The 27,022-nt window shown below is 35.5% G+C and overlaps 1 protein-coding gene across 1 annotated transcript in view; it reads left to right on the top strand.

Moving 5' to 3' along the window:
• Window positions 1–26,130, top strand: part of GUCY1A2 (guanylate cyclase 1 soluble subunit alpha 2) — a 433,766-nt gene extending 407,636 nt beyond the window's left edge. The window contains 1 exon segment of the mRNA XM_020996105.2: window positions 16,926–26,130. Coding sequence (XP_020851764.1) covers window positions 16,926–17,133 — 208 coding nt within the window. The 3' untranslated portion in view covers window positions 17,134–26,130.
• Window positions 26,131–27,022: the final 892 nt, after the last annotated feature.

The following is a 27,022-nucleotide window of genomic DNA, read 5'->3' as shown; positions in this document are numbered from 1 at the left end:
TTCATGTGACCATGTGGAGTTTTCTTGGCAAAAAATACTGAAATAGTTTGTCATATCTTCAGCATATTTTACAGATAAAGAAACTGAGGCCAACAGGATTAAGTGACTTGCCCAGGGTCACACAGCCAGTATGTCAGAGGATTTGAGTCCAGTTCTTTCTCACTCTGAAGTCAGTGGTATATCCACTATACCATGCTATCTGTTAGGCAATAATAATAGTTGAAATATATATAGTTTTTAAAGTCTGCAAGGCATGTGGTATACTAGGCTCACAACCTTGTGTAGTAGGTTCCATGGGTACAATTATGTCCATTTTACAGATGAGGAATTAAGACTTAGAGACATAGTAAGTATCAGAGGCAGGACATGAATCCAGGTCTTCCTGAATGTAAGTTCAGCATGCCCTCTACTATATCCACACTGCCTCTCTAGGTATCACAAGCACATTGCCCCTCTCTTAGAGATGAAGGACTGGGGCCGAGACTAAAGAACTATTTTACCAAAAGTCACATAGCTACTAAGACTTATATTCTAAGTGAGGCTACCAAAATCAACTTTCTTTTTTAAGTCCAACATGATGTGCCAATAAGAGGCAATCAGCTATTGTGGTAAAATATCAATCAAGCCAGTCAAACACTGTCTGGTTGCCAATCCTGAATCTAAGTCTAGTGCTAATTCCACCACATTTTGCTGCCTCTTAACACTATGGGGCCTCTTCTTGTAGGTCTTAGTGCAGTGCAAAGAGAACCTTGGTTATAGTCCCTACTTGACCATTTACCTGTGAGACTTAGGAAGCGCCTTCACCCTTGTGCTTCAGTTTCCTCATATGTTAAAAAAAAAAAAGGTTAGGCTGAATGATCTCTATAGTACCTTTTAGAGCCAAATCTATGATTGCATGATCCAGTCATGATTTGATGTTCACCATTGCTTAGGAAATACTGATGAAACTGTGTAGAGAGTCAGATGTGAAATCCATAGGCAGTCTATATTGCTAGGTCCCAATGAGTGCTAGTAATGAATCCCATAAATCAGCCCCATGTATTTGAAGTTATAATGAGTATTACTATATTAGATTTTGTATATTATAATGTTACATATGTAACAACATTATAATATAGTTAGCTATTCAAAGTTATAATTATGTAAAATATGGTCATTGGTTCCAGCCCAATGAAAACATTTAGTTCAAATAAAATAACCACTTCACCTTCACAGGATTCTTTTTTTTTAACCATTAGTACCTTGCTGTATCTCATAGTTTAGAGAGTCTGGATGCTATCACTGTTGTATAATCCATCACTTTAATACAAACTTGACACTTAATTGATTTTTCTCTTAGTATGCTCATCTGTCAAAGGTCTTCATTTAATTATCTTAATTTCTGTCCACCAGTGCATCACTTTCAAGTCAAGACATCACCCTCCTGATGTCATTGGTCCTTTTTGAGAATGAAGGATGAAAAACAACAACAAACAATAACCTCACCTTTAATCACTGAATGGGTGTTCAGTTGCTTCAGGTATATCTGATTCTTCATGACCACATTTAGAATTTTCTTGGCAAAGATACTGTAGTGGTTTGCCATTTCTTTGTCCAGCTCATTTTATAGGGAGTATTGTAAGAGAGGGCTGGGGACCTTCCTGGATGTGGGCACATGCAGGAGAGCAGAGTCCCTGGTTTTGGTTCTAGAGCAGAGGAGTGAGCTGAAGTTTGCAGTGATGGGAGGGACCACAGGGAACAAGAGCATTTTCAGTGACAGCATGGCTCAGGGGCACAGAGGAGTGCCCGAAGTTGGGCCCCCAGATAGAGCTCAGAAAACCACGTAAGAAAAACCTGAAGCCTGAGGCATAATCTCCCACACCCTGGGAGTAGAACCTGACTATAATAATTACCCACTAAAAATGCATAAGCAGAGGAGAAAGAACCCAACCGTAGATAGCTACTAGGGAGACAGAAAAGATCTGGGTTCCTACTAAGAAGATAGTGATGTTAAAAATCTATTCCTACTTCAGAGTGAAATGTTAAACTGTCACAAGCTCAATAATACTCCTTGGAAGAGTTTAAAAAGACTTTAAAAATCAAATAGAAAAGTTGATGAAAAATTAGGGGGAAAAAATGAGCAATTTTTAAAAAAATCCAGAAAATGATGAAAAGAAAGTCTACCAATTGGGAAAAGATCCAAAAGCTTAAAGAAGAAAATGACTCCTTAAAAACTAGAATTGGGTGGCACAGTGGATAGAGCACCGGCTCTAGAGTCAGGAGGACCTGAGTTCAAATCCGGCCTCTGACCAAACACTTGACACTTACTAGCTGTGTGACCCTGGGCAAGTCACTTAACCCCAATAGCCTTTAAAAAAAAACACAAAAAACCTAGAATTGGGGAAGGGAAAGCTAATGACCTTATAAAACACCAAGAAATAGTAAAACAAAATCAAAAGAATGAAAAAATAGAAGATAATATGAAGCATACAATTAAAAAAAACTGATCTGGAGAACAGATTAAGGAACAAGAATATATGAATTGTTGTACTACCTGAAATTTATGACTTAAAAAATGAGTCCAGCTACAATATTCCAAGAAATTATTAAGGAAAATTGTCCTGAAGTTCTAGAATGAGAAGGTAAAATAGAAATAGAAAAAAAAAATCCAATCATCACCACCTGAAAGAGATCTCAAGATGAAAACCCACAAGAATAGTATAGCCGAGTTTTGAAGCTCCTAGGTCAAGGAGAAAATACTACAAGCAACAAGAAAAAAAAAACAATTTAAATATTGTGGAGTTACAGTCAGGATAACACAAGATCTAGACGTTTCTCCATTAAAAGACCAAAGGGTTTGAAATATTATATTTCAAAAAGCAAAGGAGCTGAGTTTGCAATTGATAATAACTTAGCCATCAAAGCTGAGTATAATCCTGAGTGAAAAAAAATAAAGATTTAATGAATTGAAAGACTTACATGTATTTGTGACAAAAAAGACAGAATTCAGTGGAAAATTTGATATATAAGATCCAAGAGAAACATAAGGCAAATATTAAAGATCAATTGTAAGGGACTCCATAAGGCAGCCCGGCATGCCTCTTATGGTCCCTCAGGAAGCTTGTGGCATGATCCAAAGGATTTCCTCTACATACAAAGGATATTTTCCTTTACATTTTTCACTGACCACCAGAAATCCTTTGGTGTACTGCAAGCCCCAAGTTGTGCAGGCCTGCAATAAGGTCAAAGTGTTTACTTCTTATATGTGAGAATGTTATCTGTATTCTTAAGAATGTTGTAATTACTCAGGCACTTTGAAAGAACTGCATAGAACTTGCATGGGATTGAGTTTAATACGATGGGATGATTCTAAAAAATAAAAACAGGCACAGAGAGGAAAAATGGAGCAATTATTTCATACAAATAAGGCTTGAAGGTGAGAACTGTTACAGAGGAAGCATTTGGGGTAGGGGCTGGAACCTTATTCTCATCAGAACTGGGTTAATGAAGGAATAACATACATCTACAGAATGTAAAAGTCTTCTAAATTTATAAAGAAATAGGAGGACAAGGAGACTGGATAAGGGAGAAACTGTTAGAAGGGTATGTATATCAAGAAGTAGGAGGGTGAGGCAGTGGGTAGATTAAGGAATACTAGGGTAAGGAGAGATAATACCAGAGAGAATCTTTAAAAGGGTATGGACTGGATCTGGGAGGTAGTGGTTAGAAATATATGTGCGAGGAGGGAAAGGTTAAAAAGAAAGTATGAGAAGGATGAGTGAAGAAAAACAGGATAGAGGAAAATATGCAAATAGTAATTATAACTGAATATGAATGAGATTTACTCACCCAAAAAACAGAAACAGATAACAGAATGGACTAAAAATCAGAATCTGACAATATGTTGTTTATAGGAAACATTTAAAAATGAGAGATACACACAGAGTTAAAATAAAGAGCTGGAGCAGAATTTATTATGCTCCAACTGATGTTAAAAAAATGGGTAGCAATCATGATTTAAGACAAAGTTAAAACTTAAAAGATTTAATTAAAAGAGATGAACAGGGAAATTACAGTATGATAAAAGGTAATGTGGGCCATGAAGCAATATCAATACTGAGTCTATATGCACCAAATGCTATAGCATCCAAATTTTTAAATGAATTACAGTTGGAAATAGATAATAGTACTATAATAGTGAGAGATTTTAACCTTCCCTTCTCAGAATTAGATAAATCTAGCCATGAAATAAATAAGAAAGAAGTCAAGAAGGTAAATGAATGGTAATAGAAAGAGATACACCTTCTTATCAGTGACAAAATTTTAACAAAAATTGACCATATGTTATGGCATAAAAATTTTATAGATAGATACAGAAGAACAAAAATATTAAATGCATCCTTTTTGGATCACAATGCAATAAAAACTATATTTAATAAGGGACTATAGAAACATACATCAAAAAGCAATTACAGACCCAACCTTAAAGAAGGAGTAGATTTAAGAATAAATCATACAATCAGTAGTTTTCATTAAAAAGAATGACAATAATGACACAACATATTAAAATCTATAGGATACAGCAAAAACAGTAATCAGGAGAAAATTTATCTCTCTAAATGCTTATATTAGTAAAATAGAGTAGGCAGACTAATGAATTGGGTATGCAAGTTAAAAAATAAACTAGACAAAGAAGAAATTAAAAATTCACAATTAAACACCAAATTGGAAATCCTAAAAAAAAAGGTAAGATTAATAAAATTCCATTAATCTATTTTTTTGGTAAATAGTATTTTATTTTCCAATTACATGTAAAGATTGTTACACAAAAAAACAAAAACAAAAATATGTGAAAATAATATGCTTCAATTTGCATTCAGACTCCACACTTCTTTTTCTGGATGTGGATACCATTTTCTGTCATGAGTCTTTTGGAATTGTTTTAGATCATTGTATTGCTGAGAAGAGCTAATTCAATCATAATTGATCGTCACACAGTGTTATGGCTACTGTGTACAATGTTCTCCTGGTTGTGCTCACTTCACTCAACATCTGTTCATGTAAGTCTTTCCAGGTTTTTCTTAATCCACCTGCTCATCATTTCTCATAGCACATTAGTATTCCATTACATTCATATACCATAACTTGTTCAGCCATTCTCTAATTGATGGGCATTCCTTCAATTTCCAATTCTTTACCACCACAAAAAGAATTGCTATAAATATTTTTGTACATGTAGGTCCTTTTTCCCTTTTATGATCTTTTTTGGCATACAGACATAGTGGTGGTATTGCTAGATCAAAGGGCATGTACAATTTATAGCCCTTTGGGCATAGTTCTAAATTGCTCTCCAGAATGGTTGGATCAATTCACAACTCCACCAACAATGCATCAATGCTCTCCAATTTTCCCACATCTTCTCCAACATTTGTCATCTTCCTTTTCTGTCGTATTAGCCCATCTGCGAGGTGTGAAGTGGTACCTCAGAGTTGTTTTAAATTGCATTTCTCTAATGAATAGTGATTTAGAACATTTTTTCATATGCCTATAGATAGCTTTAATTTTTTCATCTGAAAACTGTCTGTAAATATCCTTTGACCATTTATAAATTGGGTAATGACTTGTATTCTTATAAATTTGACTCAGTTCTCTATATATTTGAGAAATGAGGCTTTTATAAGAAACACTGCCTATAAAAATTATTTCTTTCTGCTTTCCTTCTAACCTTGGTTTCACTGGTGTTGTCTGTGCAAAAACTTTTTCACTTAATGTAATCAAAACTATCCATTTTGCCTTTCATTATGTTCTCTATTTCTTGTTTGGTCATAAATTCTTCCATTCTCCATAGATCTGGCCAGTAAACTATTCCTTGCTCTCCTAATTTGCTTATGGTGTCACACTTGATGTCTAAATCATGTAACCATTTTTAACTTCATCTTGGTATTTGGTGTGAGATGTTGGTCTATGCTAGTTTTTGCCATACTATTTTCCAATTTTCCCAGCAGTTTTTGTCAAATAGTGAGTTTTTATCCCAGAAGCTGGAATATTTAGTTTTATCAACCAGTAGATTACTATAATCACTTACTACTATGTCTTGTGTACCTAATCTATTCCACTGATCCACCACTCTATTTTGTAACCAGTACCAAATAGTTTTGATGATTGCTCCTTTTTAATAAATTTTTAGATCTGGTATGGCTAAGCCACCTTCTTTTGCATTTTTCCCCTTAATTCTTTTGATATTCTCAGCCTTTTGTTCTTCCAGATGAATTTTGTTACTGTTTTTCCTAGCTCTATAAAATAATTTTTGGTAGTTCAATTGGTGTGGCACTGAATAAGTAAATTGATTTCAGTGGAATTGTCTTGTTAGCTCAGCCTATCCATGAGCAAGAGATATTTTTTCCAATTGTTTAGATCTGACTTTATTTGTATGAAAAGTGTTTTATAATTGTATTCATTTGGTTCCTGGCAAGTAGACACTCAAATGTTTCATATTGTCTACAGCTATTTTATTTTTTAAATTTTTAAAAATTTATTTAGTATTTTATTTTTCCCAATTACATGTAAAAACAATTTTTAAGCATTTGTTTTTAAAACTTTGAGTTCCAAATTATCTCCCTTCCTCCCTGCCCAACCCCTTCATTGAGAAGGCAAACAATTCAATATAGGTTATACATGTGTAGTCATGCAAAATATATTTCCATATTAGTCATGTTGTGAAAGAAAACATAGACCCTCCTCCCCCCCAAAAAAAAACAAACTCAAGAAACATAACGTAAAAACAAAGGTATGCTTCAATCTGTATTCTGACACCATCAGTTCTTTGCCTGGGGATAGAAGCATTTTTCACCATAAGTTCTTCAGATTTGTCTTGAATCATCGTGTTGCTGAGAATAGTTGTTATTCCCAGCTGATCATCTTTCAGTATATATCTTACCTTGTACACAATATGTTTCACTTCTTATCAGCTCATGTAAGTTTTTCTAGGTTTTCTGACAGCATCCTGCTCATCACTTCTTATAGCACAATCGTATTCCATCACAATCACATAACATACTTTTTTCAGCCATTCCCCAATTGATGGATATCCTCTCAATTTCCAACTCCCTGCAACCAGAAATGAGCTACTACAAATATTTCTGTGCTTCTAGATCTTTTTCCTTTTTATATCTTTTTGGATACAGACCAAGTAATGGCACTGCTAGGTCAAAGAGTATGCATGATTTTATAACTTTTTGGGCATTGTTCCTAATTGTTCTAAAGAATGGTTGAATCATTTCACCACTCCATCAACAATGCATTGATGTCTCATATTCCCCACACCCCTCCAACATTTGTCATTCTCCTTTTCTGTCTTCAGAATTGTTTCAATTTGCATTCCTCCAATCAATAGTGACTTAGAGAACCTTCTCATATGGCTATAGATAGCTTTGATTACTTCATACGAAAACTGTTCATTCCTCTTGATCATTTATCTACTGGGGGAATGGCTTCTCTTTTTATAAATTTGACTCAGTTCTCTATATGTTTGAGAAATGAGGCCTTTTTCAGATAAATTTGCTTTAATTTTTTTCACAGTAACTATTGTTAACTGTATTTCCCTCCACCCTATTACCCTGCCCTTTTTATTCTATTCTTTCTCTCCTTTCATCCTGTATTTCCCAGAAAATGTTTTGTTTCTGACTACTGCCTCTCTCAATCTGCCCTCCCTTCTGTCACCCCCTTCTTTTATCACTTCTCCTCCTATTTTCCCAACTGAGTGGGTATGTTATTCCCTCTTTAAGCCGATTCTGATGAGAGCCAGTTTCACTCACTTGCCTTCATGTCCCCTCATCTTCCCCTCCACTGTAAAATCTTTTCCTTGCCTCTTTTATGTGAGATAATTTACCCCATTCTACCCCTCTCCTTTTATTTCTCCCAGTGCATTCCTCTTTCTCACCCCTTAATTCTAACTGCCCCAACAATGAGAAAGTTATGAGTTACAAATATCATCTTTCCATATAGAAATGTAAACAGTTTAGCCTTAATAAGGCCCTTATGATTTCACTTTCTTCTTTACCTTTTTGTGCTTCTCTTTAGTCTTGTATTTGAAAGTCAAATTTTCTATTCATCTCTGGTCTTTTCATCAGGAATGCTTGAAAGTCCCCAATTTTATTGAATGTCAATTTTTCTTCCTGAAAGATTATACTCAGTTTTGTTGGGTAGGTGATTCTTGGTTGTAATCCTAACTCCTTTGCCCTCCAGAATATCATATACCAAGCCCTCTTGTCCTTTAATGTAGAAGCTGCTAAATCTTGTGTTATCCTAGCTGTGGCTCCACAATATTTGAATTGTTTCTGGCTACTTTCAATATTCTCTCCTTGACTGGGGAACTCTAGAATTTGGCTATAATATTCCCAGGTGTTTTCATTTTGGTATCTCTTTTAGGAGGTGATCAGTGGATTCTTTCAATTTCCATTTTAATCTCTGGTTCTAGAATATCAAAACAGTTTTCCTTGATAATTTCTTGAAAGATGATTTCTAGGCTCTTTTTTTGATCATGGCTTTTGGATAGTCCAATAATTTTTAAGTTCTCTCTCCTGGATCTCTTTTCCAGGTCAGTTGTTTTTCCAATGAGGTATTTCAATTGTAATTTTTTTTTTGTTCTTTTGATTTTGTTGGACTGATTCTTGATATATCATAGTGTCATTAGCTTCCACTTGTCCAATTGTAATTTTTAACAAATCATTTTCTTCAGTTAGCTTTTGGACCTCTTTTTCCATTTGGCCAATTCTACTTTTAAAGGAGTTACTTAATATAATTTATTATATCAATAACAAAAAAAATAAAAATCACATGATTATATCAATGGATGCAGAAAAAGCTTTTGACAAAATACAACACTGATTCCTATTAAAAACACTTGAAGGAATAGGTATAAATGAATATTTCCTTAAAATCAAAAGAAATATTTACCTAAAACTATCAGCAAGCATTTTTTTTTTGTAATGGGGATAAGCTAGAAGCCTTTCCAGTAAGATCAGGTATAAAACAAGGATGCTCACTGTCATCAATATTAATCAGTATTGTACTGGAAAGCAAAGTAACAGAATATAAAATAAGCCTACATAAATCATCAGCATTTCTTCATATCACTAACAAAATCCTGCAAGAAGGTATAGTAAGAAATACCCCATTTAAAATAATTGTAGACAGTATAAAAAACCTAGGAGTATATCTGCCAAAACAAACCAGAATCTACATGAAAATGATTACAAAACACTTCTTCTATACAGTCAGATTTAAATTATTGGAGAAATATTTATTATTTCTAGTTCAGCAAAGCTAATATAATAAAAATGATTTTACCTAAACTAATTTATTCAATACATCCCAATTAAATTATTAAAATTTATTTTACTGAATTATAAAAGATAATAAAAAAAATTCATTTGGAAGAACAAAAGATCAAGAATAGCAAAGGAACTAGTGAAAAAAAAATGTAAACAAAGGAGATTTAGCAGTACCAGATCTTAAACTATATTATAAGGCAGTAGTTATCAAAACTACTTTGTGGCTAAGAAATAGAAGGTAGATCCATGAAACAAAGTAGACATACAATACACAATAGAAAATAATTATAGTAACCTTGTGTTTGAGAAATGTAAAGATTTAAAGTTTTGAGATAAGAATTCATTTTTTTGATAAAAATTGTTGGGAAAGCTGGAAAGCATTCTGACAGAAATTGGGCACAGATCAGTGTTTTACACCATTTACCAAGATCAAAATAGATACATGACCTAGATATAAAGGGGAGATAACACAAGGAAATTAGAAGAACATGGGACATATTACCTATCTGACTTGTAGAATTAATGAATAAATGATAGAAGTATTTTGAAGTATAAAATCTGAAAATTTGAATTATATTGAACTAAAAAGTTTTCATACAAGTAAAACCAATGTAGACAAGACTGGAAAGAAAGCAGAAAATTCAGGTGGGGGGGATTTTATAGACAGTTTCTTAGATAAAGATCTCATATCTCACTGTATAAAGAACTCTGTCAAATTTATAAGAATGAGTCATTCCACAATTGATAAATGGTCAAAGGATATGAACAGGCAGGTTCTCAATGAAGAAATCAAAACTACACACACACACACACACACACACACACACACACACACACACACACACATATATATATATATATATATATGTAGTCATATGGAAAAAAATCCTCTAAATCATTATTGATTAGAGAAATGCCAATTAGAGCAACTTTGAAATATCATTTTATACCTGTCAGTCTAGCTAAAATGATAGAAGGGGAAAGAGACAGATGTTGGAGGAGATGTGGAAAAACTGGTACACTAATTCACTGTTGGTACAACTGTGAACTGAACCAACCATTTTGGAGAACAATCTGGAATTATGCCCAGATATAAAAGTTTGTATACCCTTTGACGCTTCAATACCACTATTAGACCTATTTCCCCAGATGATCAGGGAAAAAGGAAAATATTCCATTTGTTTTAAAATACCTATGATAGCTCTCTTCATGGTGCAAAAAAACTGGAAATTAAGGGGACGCTCATCAATTAGGGAATGGACAAACAAGCTGTGGCATATGATTGCGACGGAATACTACTGTGCCATAAGAAATGATGGCCTGGGTGAGAGAAAAGCGAGATTGTGTTCTGGGTAGATAAAATCTATCAGAATCTGGATTGGGTGATAAATTTATGTCAAATGAGCCTGAAAGGATGAGAGATTGCTGAGAAGTAGTGTTTAAGGGAGAATTTGGAATTGACAAGTGGCAAGTGTTACTACCGCCACCATCAGTGAGTAAAAGGATATGAATAAAAAAGTGCAACTAGTACTGGAAAGGATGGCATAGAAAATAGAGTCACCAGGCAGGGACAGGTCTCAGAGAATGCCGAAAGATTAAAGGAATAAGAAGAAAAGATATTCAAGAAGAAAACACATGCCTAATGCAGCAATTTGTTTTGGTTGACTATACACATTTACAATGAGTTGGGGTGGGTGGGAAGGAAAGAATTCAAAACTGAAAATTTTAAAAAAATTGAAGTGTTAAAAAATTAATGAGAGCAAGATAATTATAGAACAGGCATTCAAAAGAGCGTAGTTGAAGGGGGAGGTCGATCTGGAATGTGGTCTGGAATGGAATCTAAGATGATTGGGTTGAAGGGGGATGGAAATAAGGGAGACAACAACTGAGGTTGGGGAGGCAGGGTTCTTCCTTGGTAGCTAGCTGTTCACTGTCACAGGAATGGGAAGAGTAGAAGGGCATTGTAGTACAGTAACATTTGGGGAATTAGTCCAGTGAGATAACTGTGAGGTCTATTGATGAAAGCAGATGGAAAGAAGTTTTAAGTTAGACAGTTTATGCAGGCATAGCCCTCAACTGTCTGAGCTGCCATATTGTCATGATTTAGGGGTCTTAGCCTCATTGTTGGGTTAGGGAGCTTAGTGAAGGGAGGAGGCAGTAGACTGCTCAGTCTAAAAGCCCTTCAGATCAAGGCCTATTCAGTTGTGCTAAGAAGATAGGTGTTGGTTTATCCATGCCCAGAAGTTCTACAACCATAGACATAGAGGATCATAAGAAAAATAAGAAACCTTAGAAGTCATCCAGACCAAGCCTGTCATTTTACAGATGAATAAACTGAGACCCAGAGAGTATAAATGATTTGCCAAAGTCCAGTCAGTAATTGGTAGAGCTGGAATTAAAACCAAGGCCTTAGCAAGGTTCATTACACCATATTGTTATCACTTTTCCATCATTAAAAGTTTTAGCCAATATTTCCATCAAAATTTTAGACTTAGAAAATGGATAGAGCATGCACGAAGCCCAATACACATATCTTCATCACATTTGTAGGCTTGAACATTTTACCTCATCTTCAGGATGCTTGATTCTGAGTGCTGGAGGTGGACTTTTGTTGATGGAAGCTGTTCTGCCACCATTCTGCTCAACCATTTGTGATAAATAATAATTGCCTCCTGTTTACCAGCTTACAAGGATATTTTTATCTCCTGGGAGTTAGGGATTGTCAGCTGTGATGGCAGCTAGGCCAAGCCTAATGAATGAGGCCTCATTTCCATGTACTCTTAGTCCTTCAGGGCCATGGATATGTAGGCAGTAATAGCATGCATGTTACTGATGTTTGTAGGCCTATCCATGGTGCTGACTATTCTTTTAAAATCCACTCAGGTAAAGGAGAGCATTGAGGTTTGTAGAAATGAATAAGGATACAGTAAACTGACATTTCCATGGCTTCTTAATACTTATAATGCATGCTGCTAAATATGTCTGTGCATCAGCAAATCAGCTACCCTGGGTATTAATTTATGTTTACGTAGAATTTAAGCTTCCATATGAGTCCTTTGCTGCAGAAGGAATGGATTGTATAATCAGACAGAGCACTAGAACCAACAGGGGAACTTCAACTTCATAATGTGCTTCTGAGACTACCAAAGGTGACTGAACTGATCAGTGTCTAAATATACAGTCTCTGAATAAACATTTGATCATTTGTTCAAGTCCATGATTAGATGTCTTTCTTCATCAGGTATGTTATTTAAAACAACTCCCAGCTTACTCAGATTGTCTTGTTAGTTTCAGGCTGAATATTTACACTTCTAGGCTTCAGGAGTACAAGCATACTCCATTGTGCACAGCATAGAAATTCAGAAAATGGATTAAAATTATCCTTTAGGTCTTTTCCTTCTCATATCCTTCTTCTTCCCATTCCCTGACTGTACTCGCTCTCCCTCCCAATCCTTTTTCCTCTCCCTCTCCCTCTCTCTCTTTCTCCTCTCTTCCTTCTCCCTTCCTCCTTTTCTCTACCTGTTTCTGTCTCCCTTTACTTTCTCTTTCTCTTTGCATTTCTTTCTCTCTCTTAAATGGAAATTATTTCTATTCAATTTTATCAATAATAAAATTGAGCACTCCCTAAATAGCCTAACCAATTGTAGACTACACAGAGTGATTATCAGTGCTGTATATTTAAGATGTCAAGAGACAAATTAATTGTAAAAGGATTTTTTTCTCTGCCAAAGTGCAGAAAACTGGGTGGAGGGAGGAGGTGTAGAAGGGAGACAACCAGCTGATGTCACTTTCTAAAGAGGAACTGGCAGATAGAGAAGAGTAGCAGTTTCATAGCTGAAAATCCTGTTCCACTCTTTGTTGCTGGCCTATGGATTTCCTTTACAGCAAAATGCAAGAATGTAGGTAAAAATATATTGTGGAAAAAAAAGATAAAATTAGAGCCATTGAAAAAAGAATGGAAATTTTTAGCTCTTATTTTCTATTTGTTGGATTTTTCTCCTTTTATTTTCAGGAAACACAGTAAAAGAGATTTTGCTTATAGTTCATTTGCCGACCACTTAAAATTATAGAAATGTTAAGACCAATTCAATTCATCAAGTATTTATTGGACACCTATTATGTACAAGGCACTGTGCTAGGTGTAGTGGCTACTGGACAAAAACCTATCAGTCCTACTCCTCCAAAGGCTGTAAGGGAAGAGTAGGAATAGTTTCATATTTTTGTATTTGTATCTCAACGCCTATCCCAAGGCCTGGCATGTAGTAGGAGCTTAATGAATGCCTCTTGATTCACTGATCTTAATGCAGTCTAAGATTGCATTAGCTTTCTTGGGTGTTATATCTCTTTGTTGACTCATATTGAATTTGGAGTCCTCTAAAAGCTCCAGATTATTTTTTAGGATTAATGTCTTTCTAGACACTTTCCCATACTATTATACTTGCAAAGTTGGTTTCTTTTTTCCAAGTGGAAACATTTAAATTTGTCTTTATTAGATTTGCCTCAGCTTGGGAACTATGACAGCCAGCCACTAATCAGATTTAGTCTTGAACTATTTGTCTGAATTGGTATTTTCTAAACCCTGTAGCCTTTGTAGAGAAAATAGAGCAGAGCCAAAGAAAAAGAGAGAAGCAGTACAGAAAAGTGGATAGAACACTGATCTCAGAGTCTGGAAAAGCTGGGTTTAAGACCTGTCTCTGACACAGATTATTTGTGTGACCCTTTGTAAGTCAGGGTCAGTTAACCTCTAAATGGCCCTAGACAACTCTGTAAAGCTGTAAATTGAAGAGCAGGCTGTAATCTGCTGCTTCTCACTGAGAGCTCTCTACACCAGTGGTGTCAAACTCAAAAAGAAATTAGGGAGGGTCACTAAACCACATATAAAGATCCCTGTAACAGTGGATTGACTTAGAAAACCACACACTAATATTATCTGTGTTGTACTGTATTTTTATTTATTTTGTTAAATATGTCCCAATTTCATTTTAATCCGGTTGGGAAGGAATGTTGCGGGGGGGGGGGTTCTCCTGTCTGACACATCTGCTCTGCACCAGTGAAATCAAAGAGAAAAAGGAAGGAAAGAAGTTAAAATGGAATAAGACCTAGGGCTTGGTATATGAGCTTAAGAGAAATAATGACATTGGCACAAAGGTTTCTGTTGTTATTATTCATCCCTAATTCTCAAAGAAGACCAATGACATCATAAGGTAATGTCTTGACTTGCCCATGAATTGGATTCAAGTGAGGCAGAGCTGAGCAAAGTCTTCTGCTTCACCTGACAGATTTGATTAACTGACTTCAAGCTCAAAATATATCATTAGGGAGACAACAGTTCTATTTTTTTTTTAATGAATGAAATCTTAGGTGACATTAATAGAAATACTGTATCAAGATGGAGAGAAATAAGTCCTCTTACACTCTCTTATGGCCAGACAAAATCTGAAATCGTTTATTTAGTTTTGGGTAGCACATATGGAAGAGGAAGACTTGAATGAGGAAGAGCATGCCAGAGGCACATTATTTGAAGGAACTTTGTAAGCACAGCCTGAAGAAGAGTTAGGCAGCATGAAATCTGTCTTCACTTGTATACCATCTAGCGGAAGTGAACTACTGTTTACTTTGCTTAACCCTAGAAGGGACAAATTAGGTCCAATGAATAGAAGTTGCATAGAAGTGGATTTTGACTTTGTATAAGTAAGAACTTCATAACAATTGGTACTCACTGAAAATGAAAATGGGCTCTATTGTATGGTAGTTAAGCAGAGATGAGATGGCCATGTTGTAGAGAGAATGTATGTTTAGGGAAAAGATTTGACTAGATCACCTCTCTTCTAACTGTTTTTTTTATTCTGTAAAACTGATATTTATATCTTATACAATGTTTTTTATTCTCCTGAGATGTTTAATGCATTATATATTTTCATGATTCAGGCATGAGCAGTGATATATTTTGGTGATGACTTTGGTATGGTAAATTTAAAGATAAATCTAACTCAACTCAGGTTCTTCCTACTATAGTCTTTTCCTGGTACCCCTAGCTGTTAGTGGTAGGAAGACAGATATGTGGTTTGTGTGATACTGAGTTTGCACCAGAGGGTTATTCTTCAGAACATAAAAGAACCCATCTAGGAGTTGGACATGATCTACAACAAATAGAAGGGTTTCTTAAAGCTTTTCTCCAAGGCTTCATTTCTTCATTTGTAGAATAACATTTGCACTATCTACTACTTCACAGGACTGGTTTTAGAAAAGCTTTTTGTAAGCCTTAAAGATATAGTTTTAAAGATATAAATATACAGATATACATATATGTATGTATGTGAGTGCATATCCACACACATATATATACGTGCATCTATATACAAATATATTTATATATACATGCATCTATGTATAAATATATGCAGTTATTATTTATGATTATTATCAAATAGCCATTTTGAGTAGCATGTAAACTTCTTTACTATTCCCAGCATAAAATTTGTCAGACGAGGGTCTAAAAGATATTTTTGAGTGATATTTTTCAAATGCTTTGTTTTCAACATTTTAAAACGAACAAACCTTGGGCACTCATAGTAAAACAGTTAGTCAATAAACACTATGCTAAAGGCTGAGGATCAAAGGAGACTAAAGATAGTCCCTGTGCTCAAGGAGCTCATAGTCTAATAGGGTAGAGAGACAACAAGCAAATAAAAATGTGCAGACATGCTATGTACAGGATAGATAGGAAATAATGAAAGGAGGAAGGCACTAGAATTGAGGGGTTGGGAAAGGCTTCATATAGAAGATGGGATTTTAATTTGGATTTGGAGGAAGCTGGGAAAGCCAGTAGGCAGAGACGAGAAGGGAAAGCATTCCAGACATGGAAAACAGTCAGCCTAGAGAGAAGAGAGATGGAGTTTGTTGAACAGCAAAGAAGCCAGTGTCTCTAGATTGAAGATTATGTTGTGGGGAATAAAGTGTAAGAAGACTGGAAATGTAGAAGGGGACTAGGTTATGAAGGGCTTTGAATAACAAAAAGAGCATTTTGTATTTAATCTTGGAGGTGATGGAGAGCCACTGCAGTTTATTGAGTAGGGAGGGAGTAGTAGCAAGTGACACTAGAGCAGAGAGGAAGTGCTATTTCCAAAAAAAAAAATTAATTCCACAAAGAAGACACTTCATCTCTTGGCTCTGGGCATTCTCATCTGTCCCTCATGTCTAAAATGCCCTCCATTCTCCTCTCTGACTACTGACCTCCCTGGCTTCCTTTAATTCTCAACTAAAATCCCACCTCCCCCAGGAAGTATTCCCCAGTCCCTTTTAATTTCAGTCCCTTCCCTATGTCAATTATTTTCCATTTATCCTGTATATATCTGGCTTTGTATACATATGTTTGCATGGTGTCTCCCACATTAGATTATAAGCTTCTTGAGAGCAGAGACCGTTTTTTGCCTCTTTTGTATCCCTAGCACTTAGCAGAGAGCCTGACACAAAGAAGAAGCTTAATGAATTTTTGTTGAATTGAATTGAAAATTCATCAGAGAAAGGCTCCCTGGAAGGTCTGCATGAGCTGTTCAAAGTCTGTGCCCTTCTTTCTTAGTTATTTTGTTGACGTTGCATTTCCATTGTTACCAGGTTATTGAAGAGAGAAGATAGTTTTACCTTCATTCCTCGGTCTCGTGAAGAGCTTCCAGACAACTTTCCAAAGGAAATCCCTGGGATCTGTTATTTCCTGGAGCTCACAACTGGTCCCAAGCAGCCAAAGCCCTCAATCTCTTCAACTCGAATGAAGAAGGTTTCCTACAACATTGGCACCATGTTCCTTCGGGAGACAAGCCTATGAGACCTGCTGCAGATCAAAGACTCATCACAAAAGCACAAGCCCAGAACCTGGGTCCGGACAGAAAAGTGAAGAGAGACTCTTTCTCCTTCACTGCATCATCCTGGGCAAGCAGTACAATCTCTTTGTAATGTCATGCAATAATACTAGAATAAGGTGGGTGATGGCTGTCAGTAAACAACCTAGAGGGAAAGATAATTAAGGGAACCAAATGCATCCATCCCTAAAAGAGGTATTATTGGCCACTTTTAAAAAGTAAATTATTATCATGGTCCCTTTATCACACAAAACCTAAAAATAAACTTGGGTTTTCCATTTGATATCCATGAAGTGACATGACCTTAAGAATTTTACCTACTGAAAAGCAAAGGAGAGCCAGTGTGGAGTCTGCATTCTGAGATTCAAAGTGTTATTCAGTAAAGGAAATTTTACAATTTTTTGGAAGAGACATTTCGTAAAAATACCATAGGGGTTTGGTCGACTTCCCAGGCAGAGAAATTGTACCTGAGTTAAATATTTTAGGGATATTACCTATTTTTATACATCTTTCTCTTTCTGGATAATAGCATTTCACATAACAGTTGAACCAGCTTTTCAGAGTATCCTATTGTATATTTGGTGTATTATGTAACTTTAACCTAATAATCTAATGTGGTTACACTTATTTAGAAGGATTGGTATCGGATAGAGATTACTTCAGTGGGGATTTCATATGTGCAGAAAACCCTATCCGTCTGCCTAGTGGATATGTCTTTCAAATGCAATTATTGTAATATGGAATTTAAAAAAGTAAAATTACTAGAAGCAGATTAAACAATAAATAAGTAAAGAGAAAATTTTCCCCTTCTCATTGAAAATTTGCAGTAATTTGCAAAAGAAAATTACTTTGGTCCCTCTAATGATTTTCATATGGGCATTTTAAAATGTAGGTAGTTATTGGACTTGCAAAATTATGCCCTAGAATATAATACCTATTAAGTACCTACTGTGCACAGAGCGCTGCAGACACATAATGCACTAAATGCCATTATCTCTGTATTTCCCTCCTTCCTGAGTCAATGTGAATGATGATAGATTGTTGCCTCATAAGAATGGAACAGGGTTACTTACTGCTCTTGTAAGCTACTTCCAGTGAATGTGGGCAGTAGTGAGAAGTTCAAAATTTTGCCAAGACTAACAATATTTAATTGGTTTATTTTCTAGCATAACATAAAATAGACAAAAATTCTTATTGTATGGTTTGGAGAAATAAAAAAAAAGTTCACCTGCAGTTTGATTGATGCTATTTTTAACAATAGGTGACTCCCTATCATGGAGGTTTGAATAGGTATGCTATATTCAGACCTGGTGAATACCCCTGCCCACAATCACTGTAGTAGCCTGCAGGCTTTTATTGCATGATTCCCTAAAATTGAACCCTCTTCCCCCTGACCAATACTGCATGAAAAATGTAATCTACATCATTACTGACCTACCCTGAAGTCAGGGGCACTGTGTGTTGCAAGAATAGTCAGAGTTCGGAATCAAGATAAATACAAAATGCCTATTCTAATTAATAATCTGGAATCATTTGTTCTGTAGCTCTAATGTGATGTGTGGCTATTTCCTTACTCCATGGTTACTCATTGCTCTCCCTCCCCTGGCAGTGATTAGTAGTGAAGGTATATTGCATTCTATGGTGGGGTTTTTTTTTCTTTTCTCTAGATCAGAGATTTGAGTTACAGTGTGATTTGGTCACTGTTTTAGCACAGCTAAGGGTTAGAGATTTACAACTGTCTTTCTACAAACATAATTTCCTAATTATAAGGCTTAATAAATGCTCTAAAAGTTGTCTGAACTATGTGGATGGGAACCCATTTAGATATACAAAGTATGTCTTGTAATCATTATTGTTAATATAATTGTTGGGCTCTAATCTCACCCTCAAGTAAGGCACTGGCAAAGCACTCTTTTAGATGGAGAGGAAAGACTATATTTCCTGCCCCTCTCTGTGTTCTCCACTTCCTCTAGGACAATGGCTTTGCCTTCCACCATCTAAAGGAGAGAATTCCAAGGCCATCATGTCAGGGCTCTTCCCTACTTGATTCCTAGGGTGCTGCAGACCTATTCTGGGCCTTGTTGGCCTAGGTAGACATAGAGCTCAGCAGCCCCCTTCCCAAGGCAGGAGATAGCTTGGCTACCTGATAGCATATGGGCACTTAAAGATGGGACATGGCTCATTATAGGATCATGCTAGTTCTTATATTCATGTACGGAAACTAGATTTTGCTGAATGACTTCTCATGTATTGGTGAACATTTTCATTTACGAATAAGGATGAATATATAATCATATATGTATATGCATACATATATTCATCACATAAATTCATATGAATTATATATATGTTTATATATTTTCATAAGTGTATAACCATATGGCTGCAAAAAGCTTCCAGCATCCATTCAGTCCATTCCTTTGTCTTTTGTGGTAGATTTTCCCTAAACATCCAAATAGAGAAATGGCCATAATAAGTTTAAGGAGCAATAGGAAAGAAGATTCCAAACTCTCCTGGATAATAACCATTATCTAATAAGGAGAATCAGATCAAGTGAGAAAAGAGTCGTGTACAATGCAAACTCTCATTTTATCAGAATCAACTGATTTCAACATTGGTTTATGCAATTCACTTACAGAAAAAATGGAAATCTATATTACTATATTCATTTATATTTCTGTCACAGATGTCAAATTAAAGAATTTAGCATAAATCCAGTTATATGTGTGTATACATATAGCTATGTCACACTCAGGAGATGAACTTATATTTTTTTTTCATGCAGTAAGATCTAATCTTGTTCTATGGAGCTCTGTTTTGAAGTAGTGATTCTCTTTGTATCCTTGTTGCCTTTGTCTTGTTATTGATTATTTGAGTTCCTGTGTTTCTATCTGTCTTTGCAAGGTGCTGTAAGTAATACCTATGAATTCCATTCATAGCCATGGAATTAAGATACTGTGAAAAGCAGTATATTTCCATTTTAGAGCAATTAAGCTTAAAGTTTCCACATTTTTCTAATTAGGAATACGAATTGAAAAAGCTGGGTAAGCATTTTGATGACTAACTCTTTGCTTCTCTACATCAAGAATTTGCTCAACTGATGTCTGCACTGACATTTCACGTTTGAAAAAAGATTTTTCACCCAGTATACCAGCATCAGAGGACAGCAGACTGAAATGACACTGACTGCCCCTCATAGAAATCTGGTGGTACTATAGTGCAGAATAATTTTAAAATCACTTGTTATATATTAAGCTTTATTTGTAAAAAAAAATTATGCTTTCAGAAGACAGTCAGTATCTATAGTGTGGCTTTCCTAATGTACTCACAAGGAGATAATTTAGAGTGACTTGATAATCATAGCCCTCAGTGCAAGAAATTGATGTCAATATCACCATGGAGATAATACCAATGTTGGGAAATATACTCAAATGGAGATACAACAATTATTTAGCAAAATCATAAGCCACCAAAATGTGTAAAGAACATACAGAGCATGCTCAGTATAAAACTGAATAGCCTTAATCAAAATCATTGGTAGTGATTCAAAATATGAGGTTCTGTGCTTTTGTCCATGGAAACTAGATAATTAAAGATGGTTCCCTTAGAAACAAATTTACCTAGGTCAGTTGTGGGTGAAGATGTTGGGAGAAACAAAACTTGTGGTAGATTTTCCAGTATTGTCACTCACCTCTTGTACTTAAATCCTATTTGTTACAAATCAGTTATACCTGAAATTTTACATTGTTTTCACTATATGTGGGACTCTGTGATCTGTGAGCTAGCTTTGATTTGGAGAGTAAATCTAGTACCAGGCACTTAATGGAGAGCCTGGAAACTCATTATTTTAAATATATGAGGCTCATGGCTTGACCAGCAATAAGGTATCTGAAATTCAATGGTTTTTTAGGGGGACATGTTGGCATCTAGTAAACAATGCCTTCTTGAATGAAGCCACAATTTTTATTTTAAAATTGATCATAAGAATATCTAGTACCACATCTTTATAGATTGCACATGGTAATTTATGCTAAATTGTGAAATACAAAGAGGCAACTCAAGTTCATTAGTATTATAATGGAAAAAAAATCTATTCACTGTCATCTAGCTGCCTAATACTATTTAGGGCAGGTGCTGTGGGTATTTAGGGTACCAATTAGAAATATTCCAGATTTGTGCCAGAGGGCGCAATACCAGCCTGCCTTGGTGTGCACTTTTGACCAGAATTTAGCCTCTCCTTTATACTTTATTCCTCCACTTTCACCCCATGTTAATATCACATATTTCCATCATTATTTCTCATTTTCCATGTCTCCCCCCTGGTAAACAGGGCCTAGATTGAGACTTACTAAAAATATGAAGCTTCACTGTCCATCATTGTTGCATTACTGGCATATAGCGTATCTGTCTCATTCTATATTTTTAGGCCTGTAATGCCACATTAAAACAGTTCAGAGGATAGAGAAGAAAACATTTATCATGGTGTCACTCTATAATTATTAATTATATTAACATATTTCTTAAGTATTCCATTGTCATGTATATCATGTATGTATTCATACGTAATGCACATATATACATATATGTCTTCAGTTTTCACTTCATTAACTCCTTCCTTGGAGTTAATTTCATATTTCCTTGGAATTCATTTCATATTACTTCATTGAATTTTCCCTTAGAGTTACTCTTGATTCAGAACAGGTTCAGAAGTACCAACGATGTAGCTTTGGATTTCAACAACAAATCCAAATCACAAATGCAGACGGTAGACTGCTACTTGTATATTTACATCAGCAGACTATTAAAAATGTGCATCTAGTGCCCACTGGGTACTTAGTATTGCCTAGGACAAATATTTTAAGTTTTTAGAGCTGGGATCAGAAACTATAAAATTCTAATTTGCTCCTGAATGTGTTGTGCTACTGATGAAATAACCATTCATGTGACATACTGAACACCCACTTGGGAACATGTACTGCACAGTATATTAAAGACCATTTGATTTGGATTACTGTAAAATATATACATTAGAATGGCATTGTGTTATCAGATATTAAAATTATTTTCTGACACAAAGAAGCAACTTCATGTGGCATGGAACATGTTAACCTCTATTGTCCACTTTAAAGAATAACTACATCCATATGAATATACTATTGTTTAGTAAGTAAAATGTATGTGGGTAGCTTTAAGATGTGTTTTTGCAGCTTTATTTAAAAAAAACTGCAACATCATATGTAACACTAATATAAACTTGGATATGTATCATGGGCACAGAGTTATTTTATTTTACTAGATATAATTAACTATTGGTAGTATTCTAATCCAAGATGTAGCAGAATTGTAGCCAAAACTACCTTGTCATAATGTTTTTATATGAACCTATTATGTCCTAGGTCTCACTTTAAAAAATTTAAGAATTTTTTTTAAAGATAAATGGATGGTAGTTTACTGACACTCCATTTGGCTTGGAAGGGTAAAGGAGGTATAAGAAGATTGATATGACCATTCTGTTAGATTTAGTTTATATCTACCTTAAACTTTTGGTAAACAGAAAGTAGTCTTGTACACAGCAATCTATGCAAAATGGAAGGTGTCAGTCAAGTGCCTCATGAGAACTCACATCCATATAAGATGAATCATCTGGTTGACAGTCAGGAAGAACACTCATGGATTAGCTATGAAATTTTGAAAACTGAGGGAATTACTAGGGATGAAGTAAACACTGACGATGAATAAGAAATGTATCATTCCAACTGGAGTTATTTCCCGAAAGTATTTCACTTCAAGCTTCAGGGATCCTCATATAATGGCTTCCATGAGAATTAAAATCACTTCAATTTAAAATTCAGGGATTGTACTTTCTAAGCATGATTCTTCATGCTTAATAAGAGTTTTCACTGACACACAAGAGAAGACTATTGCTCGCTAATATCAGTTATTAGGTTTAATAAGTAAAGGATTATATATTTAGTTAATGCTAAATGCATGTAGTATAGAACAAGTTTTACTGAACCACAGCAAAGAGGGAAAGACCTTTGAACTTATGGATATTGTTGAATTTGCAGTGAGAAGTTTCATAAGGAATGCTTTGACACTAATGAATGGAAAGTCACCAAGTTAGCAATGGTTGTCACTATGTGTTTTTAATATTAAATTGTACATATGTCTAAAATTTATTCCCAAGCAATACCTTCTCATGCTAACTCTTAAAGCAATAACTTAAGCCATGGTGATGATAATAAATGCAACATACTTCTGTGTGAGGTAATCACTAAAATTCTGGGAAAATGCCGAACCTACGTACAAAAGCAATAACAAAGCATGATGTGGGTTATTTAAAGATCTCTCTTCCACAGTCTCCAGGGTGCCATAATAACTGAGGTGCAGAGCACAGCAGATGAGTTGTTTAATCTATCTCAGATGTCATGGATTGGTGCAGAGCACAGCAGATGAGTTGTTTAATCTATCTCAGATGTCATGGATTTGCCAATCTGCTACTAAGTAATTATTGTCCCTTGCATAATTATTCCTGGGATCTAAATAACAAACGTATGGAGAATCTCTCTCATACCATGATTTCTGTCTGATTTTTTTCTGTGAAGTTTTAGAGCCATGTTGAAGATGAATAGCAGAATAGGAACAGTTGTACAATGGATACTCTGATGAGACAGTAGATTTTGTAGGAACAAGGAGGAGTCCTTGTAGTGACAGCTAACTAAAATGTTAGTCCATGATGAACAAGCTCTTGGGAGAGGAAAGGCTGAATGGGAAAGGATCATTGAAAACAAACAAACAAACAAACAACAAACTTGTTTTATCAGCAAAGAGAATCCTCTTAGGGGAAGCTGATCTGTAGCTCCTTTATAGCTTAAAGTGTTGGAGAGTTGCCTGGGGCACTGAGAGGTTTTCACTAGCTTAAGGTCACACAGCCTGTGTGTTGCAGAGACCAGACTTCAACTCAGGTTTTCCTGACTTCAAGGCCAATTCCCCATCTGTGTCACTGCTGTGAATCTTTAAGGGGTCATGTTATTATTGCTATCAATTAGAGATTGAGAAGTATCTACGTAGGGGTGATCATTGTCCTTAGAAGGTAAATTTTTGAAAGTCTTGCTGGATGATCAACTAACAGATAAAAACTTATATACAGAAATAGTTACCTATCTAAGCAGTTATGAAGAAGAGCGAGGAAGTAGGGACATCTCAAGTGACTACTCTGGTATTTTGAATGTTGTTACTTAATATTTATTTTTAATGCAGTCAGGGTAGTGTGCCAAAGATAACTAGAGCTATGAAAGATCATGATCCTTGCATAATTTAGAACCCAAGGTTAGAAGGTGACTTGGGTATCTAAGCTGTCTTTTAGGGGAAAAAAAAGTAGAAATTTGTCTTCATTATACATGACTCTGGGCAGGAGGGAAAGAACGGAGGCTTGAGCCTTTTTAAAAAACTAAATATGAAATTTGTTTGGCCCAATTAGATAGTATCTCCTCCACCCTATCATTTACCTGGGAAAAGAAGAGAATATGAACCAGTGCAAGTCCTTGTACTGTCAAGAAATAGGGCATAAGAATTGTAATCTGTCACCATTCCTAGGAAAATAACCAGCCTAACATCCTCTTGCCTGGGAAGGAAAAACTCATCACCCAACAAATGAAATTGGATTCTTGTTTCACTCAAGAAATTCTGCAAGATCCTCTGCCCCCCCACACCTTTTAAATAAAAAGTCATTGTATGCTTATCGACTACTATATATGTTGTCAGTATTTAATAGATAATAAAGACACCAAATTAATGTCCCTTCAATGACATCAGTTTTGCCTTTCTCAGATAACCTAGTTACTTGTATATCAGATACTAATTTTCAGTATTTGCTTAAGTCATTGTGACTAATTAACTGACAACCTAAAAGGAAGAAAAGTTAATTGTGAAGCAATTTAGGATTGTAAAGCAATTTGATTTTGCTGGGGGGGGGAGAGGAGGAATTTGTGTTGATTCGATGATATGATAGATAGTACAAGAGAGACTGAAAGTGATTCTACCTTAGGGTAATGTCAGCTATGAGACGAGCTGCTTCCTGGTACCTCTGCTTTTCCTGATGACATTCCTCTTGTGTTATTATCTAGCTACAATTCCACACTCGATAGATGCATGAAATAGGGAAAGACATTGGGAAGTGGAGGGCAGAATGATGCAGGCGACTATGAATAACAATGACTAAGGAAGGCTATTGCATTTTTTCCTTCCTTTTAGAAGATGTGGGGAGTATTAGGAGAGAACTACCGGTTTAATGAAACCCAAATGGTTTTCCTAGCCTATTGTTCTCTCCTGTTTCAAAGACACAAACTTCACAAGCCCCACATCTTTCTCAGGAGGCAGTGCCAACCTCTTGGCAGCTGCACATTTCATCAGGACTGGGATTAGTTGTTCATGGAGCTCTAAATAGAAACTCTGTGAATGTGGCAGATAAGGCTAGACTCAGTTACAGTGGTGAAAGTAAATCAGTGTCAGAACATCTGGAACGATGGGACAAAGAAAGCTGAATGCTGAACCTAGCCACACGCCTCAGGAGAATGAAGTAAAATTAGCACGGGCCAGTGGAGTACTGAAAGGAAAGTGATCTTTAAAAACAGTCTTTCCCTATCTTCACATGCCTGAGCTTCTTATTCAAGCAGCTTAAACAGTTTGTATTTATGTGGTACGGGATTTTAAAAGGTTGATCACTTGCATTTAGATTTTTCCAGATACCTAATTCTCATTTCAAAGAAATCCTGTAAGTAAATGCTTCAGTATATTCAGTGTCCTTTTAGCCTGTTAATATTCTGGTCAACTATAAAAGATTCTAATTTTCTTTTTCTTTCTAATTTGCTTTTTGTTTTAACAAATTCTATGAATTGACTTGGAAAATTTATGTCAAGTATGATGAAACAATTTTTTAGCACATTAAATTTATTTATGTGTGAGTGTGTGTATATGTATGTGGAGGGGCTTCCACCTGCCTCCCTAATATTGTTCTCCATGCGCCCATGGATAGGCTTCTTATACAATCCTAAAGAGAGCAGAAGTTTAGTTCATGAGATCATAGATTAAGTGCTAGAAAGCTCCTGAGATATAATTTGATACAACCCCCTCAATTTACAGTTGAGGAAACAGAAAAATAAGTGATATTACCAAGATCACACAGGTAGTAGGTGGCAAAGCCAGGATCCAAAGCCAGGTCCTTCGATTGCAAGTCCAAAGTATGTTCAGTTGTGCTGTATTTCTTATGTGTGGTACATGGATATGCATCTTGAGCACCTAATTCTCTGAACTCAGAATAAATGAAAGAATGAATATGAATAAAAAAAATTTAACTATGTAAAATTGAAAAAAAATTCAATGGGGTTGTGGATGAGGAGAGAAAAATGTTTTCTATTAGTTTGAAGTTATTTTTAAAGGAAAATTGATAAGGAGAGACTGCTGGGAAGAAATAAGAAATGACAGCGCCAGGCAATCACTGATGGTTGAAATTCCTAGATATTTGGTCGTTTGACTTGTCTGAAATCACACAGATAGGAAATGGATCGGAATCTACATTCTCTTTAGTGCACTAGTATAGCTCCTATTCAATGGTAATATTCTGGTGTGTGGTAGGAAGTGGCTCTTTACTCTGCATATATTCATGTGGATTTGTAAAGGTTCATTCAGATCAATAAAACACAAAGAAGTCAGATGTAATCAAATGAATATTAGGCTTCCACATGCCTCCCAAATATTGTCCTCAACTTGGGCCTATGGTGTTAACATCCTAGTTAGTTAATGGAAATGTAATATAAGTAATTGAAGACAAAATAACCTTTAAAAATCAAAGTAGAT

This window comes from Phascolarctos cinereus, unplaced genomic scaffold (assembly GCF_003287225.1).
Source record: "Phascolarctos cinereus isolate Bilbo 61053 unplaced genomic scaffold, phaCin_HiC Scaffold_726;HRSCAF=1367, whole genome shotgun sequence".
Taxonomy (NCBI): domain Eukaryota; kingdom Metazoa; phylum Chordata; class Mammalia; order Diprotodontia; family Phascolarctidae; genus Phascolarctos; species Phascolarctos cinereus.
This window is presented reverse-complemented; position numbering and strand designations above follow the sequence as displayed.